This window comes from Scylla paramamosain, chromosome 1 (genome assembly GCF_035594125.1).
Source record: "Scylla paramamosain isolate STU-SP2022 chromosome 1, ASM3559412v1, whole genome shotgun sequence".
Lineage (NCBI taxonomy): Eukaryota > Metazoa > Arthropoda > Malacostraca > Decapoda > Portunidae > Scylla > Scylla paramamosain.
In genome coordinates this window covers 12972501-12982500 of record NC_087151.1, presented here as the reverse complement: position 1 = coordinate 12982500, position 10000 = coordinate 12972501, and the positions used below count along the sequence as shown (strand labels likewise).

The window sequence follows — 10000 nt, the reverse complement described above, 5'->3', positions numbered from 1 at the left end:
TGGTAAGTCAAATTTTGAACAAATGAGGAGATAATTTGAAGTGGACTGGAGTACACTTATCACAGCAAGTAATGTGCAAAAGAAGTGGGAAGCTTTCATCAGTATCTATGAAGAGGGAGTCAAAAGATACGTACCAAAAGTAGAGACAAAGAGAAGATATAACAATGAATGGTATCATAGAAGATGTGAAATAGCTAGGGAGGAGAGGGAAACGGCATGGAATAGATGGTGGAGGAAAAATACGCAGGAGGTATGGCAAAACTACACAACTACAGGAAATGAATATGTAAGAGTTATTAGAGAAGAAAGGAAAATTATGAGAAAGATGTTATGAACAAATGCAAAGAGGAACCAAAACTATTCTTCAGATATGTGAACAACAAAATGAAAAATAGAGAAGGAATAGGCAGATTGAACGGGAATGGTCAAATGTGTGAGGATCCAGCTGAATTGGCAGAGATAATGAACTGGAGTTTTCAATCAGTATTCACAAAAAAGAAAACATTTGTGTGGCAGAGTGAGATGAGTGAAGAAATGGGTCTGGGGGAAATCCAAGTGACTGAAGAGGATGTCCAGAAACAGATGGAGGGACTAGACATTAGGAGTGTCAGGATGGATACTAAAAGAGTGCAATCAGCAGTTGACATGGATAATACATAATATTATTGAGAGCTCCCTAATTGAAAGTAGAGTCCCAATTGAATGGAAGAGAGCCAATATAGTACCAATCTACAAAGGTGGTAGTAAAGAGGAGCCCTTAAACTATAGACCTGTGTTTCTAACAAGTGTGGTGTGCAAAATGTGTGAAAGATTGGTGAAGGATAAATGGATGCAGTACCTAGAAGGAAATGAAGTGATAATAAATCAACAATTTGGATTTGGGAAAGGGAGATCGTGTGTTACAAACTTCCTGAGTTTTTATTCTAGAGTGGTGGATATAATGCAAGAAAGAGATGGATTGTGTTTATTTAGACCTGAAGAAGGCCTTTGATAAAGTGCCACACAGGAAATTGTTGTGGAAGTTGAAGCATAATGGTGGGCTAAGGGGGGGCCTGCTGAGATGGATGGAAAATTTCTTGACAGACAGAGAAATGAGAATGGTGGTAAAAGATAAAAAAATCATCATGGAGGGAAGTCATAAGTGGAGTACCCCAAGGCTCAGTACTTGCACCAATCATGTTTGCAGTCTATATAAATGATATGACGGAGAGTGTGAACAGCTACATGAGCCTTTTTGCAGATGATGCAAAGTTACTGAAGAAAGTTGAGAGTGCAGAGGACTGTGGAACGTTACAAGAAGACCTGAACAAGATATCAGAGTGGAGTTATAGATGGGAAATGGAATTTAATTTAAAGAAGTATAAAGTAATAGAATTTGGAAAAAGTACAAGAAGAGTAAAAGGAAATTGTGTTGAATGGTGTAAGGTTGAGTGGAGCAGAAGAGGAAAAGGATCTCGGTGTTACAGTGACTGGGAACCTGACCCCAGAGAGACACATTAGCAAAATTACAGGAGAAACCTATAACTTGTTGAGAAGAATAAGGGAGGCCTTTGCATATATGGATGAAGAGATGGTCAGGAAGATGATCGTGTCGCTGATAAGACCTAGACTAGAATATGCAGCAGCAGTGTGGTCGCCATATAAGAAAAAGGATATAAGGAAGTTGGAGAGAGTTCAGAGAGCAGCTACAAAGATGGTACCAAGTATCAGGGACTTGTCATATGAAGAGAGACTGGAAAGGATGCATCTACCAATGTTGGAAAAGAGGAGAGAAAGGGGAGACTTGATTGCAATATATAAAGCATATGAGGGAGTAGAGGAGGTGAACCGGAGCAACTTAATGGTCTGGGATATACGTGACACTAGAGGACATGGAAAGAGGCTGAAGAGGAGTGCTTGTAGAAGAGACGTCAAAAAGTATAGTTTCCCATATAGAAGTATTGATGTATGGAACAGTCTGGATGAGGAAATAGTAAATGCAGAAAGTATACATCGATTCAAGGCTAAGTTGGATATTAAAAGATATGGAGATGGGACAGCACAAGCATAGCTCTTTTCCCATAAAGCACAACTAGATAAATACACACACACACACACACACACACACACACACACACACACACACACACACACACACACACACACACACACACACACACACACACACACACACATGCGCAAATTACCTCTCTCCCTTTCTGGCTGAGCCACGTGCGCTGGACACCCCCGGCCACCCGGAACGAAGGCACCATGCCAGTCTCCTATCCAGGTAACGCACACACAGACACATACTCACTGCCCGCCCCTGAGGTAGGACGGAGGTGCCCCACACACTGCGCGCCCCCCCTCAGTAACACACTCATGAACACACACTCGCTGTCTGCCCCCGAGGCAGGATGGAAGTGCCCTGCGCACTGCGCACCTGCCCTTGGCAACGCACACATGCACACACACTTGCTGCCCACCCTCAAGGCAGGACGGATGGGCCTCGCCCACTGCTCACCCATCCACGGCACACGCACACACGAACGCACACTCAGTGATCTGGCCTGGGGAGGATGCCTGCCCCGCGCACTACCTCTCCGCTCCATCTTCTGGGAGGACGAGGAGCATCAGTCCCTTCTGGAGGCCCGCCAGCATCTCCCCTTGGGTGGTGTTGCTCGCTGGACGTTCACAAAAGACCTCATGTTTGACTGTAGCTGCCCGGAAGCAACTAAAGGATTTTAGACCCACACAGTGACGTGAATCGTTTATTGCATTTGGTCAAACCTGAAGACATACATAATAAACATAAGACATGTGTAGCATTACTAACCATTATATACTGTATCAACATAATGCATCACTAATTACCTATGGATTATGTTAATTAGGGCAATCAACCCTTCGTAATACAGATGTGGAACTCACGTGTTTGGGGTCTTAAGGAGGCCTGTCATCAAGCAACACCTGCGTCTGTATTATAGAGGTCTGATCTTTCCTGGAGTAGTCACACTCTAACTTGGTGGCGGCACAAAGGAATCTGTCCCTCCAGGCTTCATTCCTGCTGGCCCTCGGCGCCTCACGCCTGCCTGTCTTACCCTTAGCTGACTGTCTTCAGCCTCTTTCTCATCGCTGCAATGTTGCATCTCTTGCTATCTTCTACTGCTATTTTTATGCTCTTCTGATCTTACTAACTGCATGCCTTCCCTCCTCCCACAGCCTCACTGCACAGGACTTTCTTCTTTCTCTCACCCTTATTCTGTCCACCTCTCTAAATGTAAGGGTTAACCAGTATTCTCAATCATTCATCCCTTTCTCTGGTAAACTCTGAAACTCCCTGCTTTCTTTTGTATTTCCACCTTCTAATGACTTGAATTCCTTTAAAAGAGAGGTTTCAAGACACTCATCCTTCAATTTTTAACTACCATTCCAGATCCTGTTTAGGGACCGGGCATCTCAGTGGGCTTTTTTTTTAATTGGATTTTTGTTGCCCTTGGCTGATGTCCCTCCTACATCAAAAAAATGCTAACTGCTCTCCTGATCTTGCTAACTGCATGCCTCCCCTCCTCCCACAGCCTCACTACACAAGCTTTCTTCTTTCTCTCACCCCTATTCTGTCCACCTCTCTAATGCAAGAGTTGACCACTATTCTCACTCATTCATTCTTTTCTCTGATAAACTGGAACTCCCTGCCTGCTTCTGTATTTCTGCCTTCCTATGATCTGAATTCCTTCAAGAGAGAAGTTTCAAGGCACTTATCCTTCATTTTTTGACTGCTGCTTTGGATCCTATTTTGGGACTAGCATCTCAAGTGGGCCTTATTTTTTTATTTATTTTATTTATTTATTTTTTATATGTTTTTTTATTTTATTTTATTTTGTTTTATTTTATTTTTATTCATTTATTTATTTTATTTATGTATTAATTATTTATTTATTTTATTTTATTCTATTTATTTATCTATTTATTTATTTACTTTTTTTTTTGGGGGGGGGAAGCCAGTGTCCCTCCTATATAAAAAAAAATTGTATTTTCTTCCCACAGACATTAGCTCTTTCCCGACCTCCAGTTTGGGAGGTTGAGCAGCTGCTGAGGAACAGGAATAGAAGCTGTCTGGCTTTGGCTGGTAGTCGAGGTGTGGTTGTTGTGTATCTACCCCTGCGCTCAGGCACTCCCCCCTTGTTTGACCATGGCAAGGAAGCAATCACCTGCAAGTAGGTTATCATACTGTGTGTCCAAATATATTTTCACTGAAAAGTTGAGATTAATATTGTGTTTTTTTTTAGGAGAGGCCTTTGTTTTCATTGTCATTATTTATTGATATTCACTGCATTGTTCATTATTTTCCCTAGAGTGGAGTATGTTGCAGAACACTTCCTCACCTGCCATCCAAAGCTGGAAGTGGTGAGTGCTGCGTGGCACCCAGGTTCCCTTGAGAACATCCACATAGTTATTCTTTCATCAGATAATTGTCTCAGGTTGGTTACATGTTATTGCATGTTATACTTTGTTTAAGAAAAGATGGATTATAAGATGTATACTTGCATAAGACAAAGGGATGGAAAGGTTGTTATTAGAGTAATAATGGAATATATGCTTTACTCGTATGGTTTACTCACCTGGTTGAATACCCTAGTATTCTAGCCAGTCAATCAAGTGAATTGCATGTGAATTATTAGAGTAGCTCAGGTTTTGAGGTACACCAGTCCAATGGAAGTAGTGTTAATTAAAGATTTGACAGAACAAAGGACTGAATTATGTATACTGTTATGACTACAATTCCCAGCCCCTTCACAAAGGTGCTGCACCTGGACTAGGTTCACTGAACCACCTCCTACGTGGACTCAGTGCAGGCCTCAAATACGGGTATATGGGGTCCCTTGTGACTCCTTCATCCTTTTTACAACAGGTCATAACACCAAGTTACACTAATTGAGGTCGCCAGTCTGTTTTACCCACCTACAGACATGGGAAATACTCTAGCAACACTTAACACCCACAACTGTGAAAGGATCAACAACCATGTCTAGGAAAAACAGTTATAACATGCAGTAGCACGTATATGGTCGAGGTATAACACCTCGCTGGATATCCGCCCTCAGTAACAAATCCACTCACTGTCCAACAGTGTGTTATAACATCAAGCCAAGTAGTGTCATTTACTGCCTTCTGGATGGCAGGCCTTGTTAGAACCTGAGGAAGGAGTAAAGTTCACTACACAGCTGATTACTTAAGTCATCTGCAGCTGAATAGCATCAGCCAACAGTACCATTTAAGACAAAACAAGCTCACTAACAAGAGACATGGGAAACGACTACAGATGAGTGCCCACAAACACACAGGAGGGTCATTCACCGCTCACTGTACAAGAGCTCGCCCTGCACACACGTGGAGCTGAGAAGTTACTTTCCTGGGTATGGAGTGTGTTATACACAACTCCCCTCTCTGGCAGATTACTGTGGAGACTCCTAGGTGTGGCAACACACACACATACATACATACATCCACCCACACTCTGCTCCCCAAGCTGTCTTTACACAAACAAAACACTTTACTTCTGAAAATTCTAATGATCAAACAAGGGGGCTAGATGAATACTGATTACTTTGTTGTTAAGAGCAACTCTTCTTGATGGAGGAGGCAGTAGACACCTGCCGAAACGATAATTACTCCCAGTGAGGTCTAAAGCACTGTTCAGGGGGTGCTGTGAACTTATCATTAAACCCAGCTGTGACCTCACTGAACGTTTCCCTTTGTGTCTCACAACACAAGGGGGTAGTCACAGCCTGCCCTCTAAAGACAACTCTCTTCCTCCACACAAAACTACAAGCACCTAATAACACACACACCCTTTACTCAAAAATTTTAAAATCATGGCGACTCCTACACCAGCCTCAGAGTCCCCATCTGGGGAGGGGACCATAAATGTCCCCAGGTTGGACTGCCTTTCTGTCGACAACCCTAAGTGTCTTGACACCCCCCTCAACTTTTTCTTCATTAACTTCTGCAACATTCGCGGTCTAAGATCTAATTTTCAATCTGTAGAACACCACCTCTCCTCTTCTAAACCTCATCTTCTTTTCCTCACTGAAACTCAGGTGTCTGAGGCAACTGACAGTAGCCCCTTTTCTGTTCCCTCCTACTTTCTCTATCCTCATTTTCGATCCAAAGCTGGATGCTGCATTTATGTGCGCAATGACTTAACCTGCTCTCGTGCCCACGCTCTTGAATCTTCCGAGTTTTCCACCATCTGGCTACGACTACAGAGTCATTCTCATACTAAATTTATCTGTGCTGTATACCTCTCTCCTAACTCCTCTGACTATAAGAAATTCTTTGACTACTTAACTTCCAAAGTGGAGCACATTCTGACCCTCTTCCCTTTTGCAGAGATCTCCATTCTTGGAGACTTCAATGTTCACCACCAGCTTTGGCTTTCCTCTCCCTTCACTGACCATCCTGGTGAACTAGCCTACAATTTTGCTATCCTCCATGACCTAGAGCAATTGGTGCAACACCCTACTCGTATTCCTGACCGTCTTGGAGATACGCCCAACATTCTTGACCTTTTCCTGACCTCTAATCCTTCTGCTTATGCTGTCACCCTTTCTTCTCCGTTGGGCTCCTCCGATCACAATCTCATATCTTTATCTTGTCCTATCACTCCAATCCCTCCTCAGGATCCCCCTAAGCGAAGGTGCCTCTGGCGTTTTGCCTCTGCTAGTTGGGGGGACCTGAGGAGGTATTTTGCTGATTTTCCTTGGAATGACTACTGCTTCCGTGTCAGAGACCCGTCTTTGTGTGCTGAGCGCATAACAGAGGTGATAGTGTCTGGCATGGAGGCGTACATTCCTCACTCTTTTTCTCGTCCTAAACCTTCTAAACCTTGGTTTAACACTGCTTGTTCTCGTGCTATACATGATAGAGAGGTGGCCCACAAAAGGTACTTAAGCCTTCCATCACCAGAATCTCATGCACTTTATATTTCTGCCCGGAACCATGCCAAGTCTGTTCTCCAACTAGCCAAAAACTCCTTCATTAACAGAAAATGTCAAAACCATTCAAGATCTAACTCCCCTCGTGATTTCTGGCATCTAGCCAAAAATATCTCCAATAACTTTGCTTCTTCTTCTTTCCCTCCTCTACTTCAACCAGATGGCACCACTGCTATCACATCTATTTCTAAAGCTGAACTCTTTGCTCAAACCTTTGCTAAAAACTCTACCTTGGACGATTCTGGGCTTGTTCCTCCCTCTCCTCCACCCTCTGACTACTTCATGCCACGTATTAAAATTCTTCGTAATGATGTTTTTCATGCCCTCGCTGGTCTAAACCCTCGGAAGGCTTATGGACCTGATGGGGTCCCTCCTATTGTTTTCCGAAACTGTGCCTCCGTGCTTGCACCTTGCCTAGTCAAACTCTTTCAGCTCTGTCTGTCAACATCTACCTTTCCTTCTTGCTGGAAGTTTGCCTACATTCAACCTGTTCCTAAAAAGGGTGACCGCTCTAATCCCTCAAACTACCGTCCTATTGCTTTAATTTCCTGCTTATCTAAAGTTTTTGAATCTATCCTCAACAGGAAGATTCTTAAACATCTATCACTTCACAACCTTCTGTCTGATCGCCAGTATGGGTTCCGTCAAGGCCGCTCTATTGGTGATCTTCTGGCTTTCCTTACTGAGTCTTGGTCATCCTCTTTTAGAGACTTTGGTGAAACTTTTGCTGTTGCCTTGGACATATCAAAAGCCTTTGATAGAGTCTGGCACAAAGCTTTGATTTCAAAACTACCCTCCTACAGTTTCTATCCTTCTCTCTGTAACTTCATCTCAAGTTTCCTTTCTGACCGTTCTATTGCTGCTGTGGTAGACGGTCACTGTTCTCCTAAATCTATTAACAGTGGTGTTCCTCAGGGTTCTGTCCTGTCACCCACTCTCTTCTTATTATTCATTAATGATCTTCTAAACCAAACTTCTTGTCCTATCCACTCCTATGCTGATGATACCACCCTGCACTTTTCCACGTCTTTTCATAGACGTCCAACCCTTCAGGAGGTAAACATATCACGCAGGGAAGCCACAGAACGCCTGACTTCTGATCTTTCTAAAATTTCTGATTGGGGCAGAGCAAACTTGGTATTGTTCAATGCCTCAAAAACTCAATTCCTCCATCTATCAGCTCGACACAATCTTCCAGACAACTATCCCCTCTTCTTCAATGACACTCAACTGTCCCCCTCTTCTACACTGAACATCCTCGGTCTGTCCTTTACTTATAATCTGAACTGGAAACTTCACATCTCATCTCTAGCTAAAACAGCTTCTATGAAGTTAGGTGTTCTGAGACGTCTCCGCCAGTTTTTCTCACCCCCCCAGCTGCTAACTCTGTACAAGGGCCTTATCCGTCCATGTATGGAGTATGCTTCACATGTCTGGGGGGGTTCCACTCATACTGCTCTTCTAGACAGGGTGGAATCAAAAGCTTTTTGTCTCATCAACTCCTCTCCTCTAACTGACTGTCTTCAGCCCCTCTCTCACCGCCGCAGTGTTGCATATCTAGCTGTCTTCTACCGCTATTTTCATGCCAACTGCTCTTCTGATCTTGCTAACTGCATGCCTCCCCTCCTTCCGTGGCCTCACTGCACAAGACTTTCTTCTTTCTCTCACCCCTATTCTGTCCACCTCTCTAACGCAAGAGTTAACCAGTATTCTCAATCATTCATCCCTTTCTCTGGTAAACTCTGGAACTCCCTGCCTTCTTCTGTATTTCCACCTTCCTATGACTTGAATTCCTTCAAGAGGGAGGTTTCAAGACACTTATCCACCAATTTTTGACCACTGCTTTGACCCTTTTATGGGACTGGCATTTCAGTGGGCATTTTTTTTTATTAGATTTTTGTTGCCCTTGGCCAGTATCCTTCCTACATAAAAAAAAAAAAAAAATACTAGGTAAGACTTGGATTGAATGGACGAGGGGAAATACAGAAATTTATGTGGGGAACGTTAGTGACTGCTTGAATAAATATCATTCTAAAATTTTCAGGCTGAGTACATACATAATCAGGATGCATCTAAGTCTCATCCCCAGCCCCTCTCTCTCTCTCTCTCTCTCTCTCTCTCTCTCTCTCTCTCTCTCTCTCTCTCTCTCTCTCTCTCTCTCTCTCTCTCTCTCTCTCTCTCTCTCTCTCTCTCTCTCTCTCTCTCTCTCTCTCTCTCTCTCTCTCTCTCTCTCTCTCTCTCTCTCTCTCTCTCTCTCTCTATTAATATTTCCTTAATACATATATTGATAAATAAGGAAATTTTAAGCTTCCCTTTACCCACTGTAGTTAATATAGGCATGAATAATTCATGAAATATGTTGACACATATCTGAAGTTATTCAAGAAATAGAATCTGTTACATTCTTATTTATTTTCTTTATGCAGAATTTACAGTCTGTCATCAACTGAAATTCCTGAACAAACAATTGCTATTGGACCAGGTGAGGTTGGTGTCATCAATAGCTCCAGCATCACTTGCAACTCTGCCCTTGGAGAGGATGCAATTGCATTCGACTTTGGTGTTCCCTTTGAACCTGTGAAATGTGTCTCTGGCAATCCTGTATCCAATCACAGCTTCAGCTACATGGTGAGTATATATATATATATATATATATATATATATATATATATATATATATATATATATATATATATATATATATATATATATATATATATATATATATATATATATATATATATATATATATATATATATATATATATATACAGGGGAACCTCAGTTACTGAACAATTTGGTTTTTGAACAAAATTTTTTGACTCCTAATTGCTTCGGTTGATGTTCCATAATTCAGTTTTCGAACAAAGTTATTTGATTTCAAATACTACAAGAAGTAGCAAAAGCAGCCATTTATTACTAATTTATAGTGCCTATAAAAATTTTCTTTGTTTTTATATATTTGGGGGAGAGACACAGAGGGTAAGACAGTAGTTCAATCTTTGAAATAAGTTAAATATGAT

General features: G+C 42.2%; 1 protein-coding gene across 1 annotated transcript in view; it reads left to right on the top strand.

Moving 5' to 3' along the window:
• The window catches only part of LOC135100905 (nucleoporin 88-like), a 40573-nt gene that overhangs the window by 13856 nt on the left and 16717 nt on the right, over positions 1-10000 (top strand). The window contains exons 2-4 of the mRNA XM_064004469.1: positions 4027-4196; positions 4335-4460; positions 9404-9605. Of these exons, the coding sequence (XP_063860539.1) occupies positions 4027-4196; positions 4335-4460; positions 9404-9605 (498 nt within the window). The remainder of the gene's footprint in view (positions 1-4026; positions 4197-4334; positions 4461-9403; positions 9606-10000) is intronic.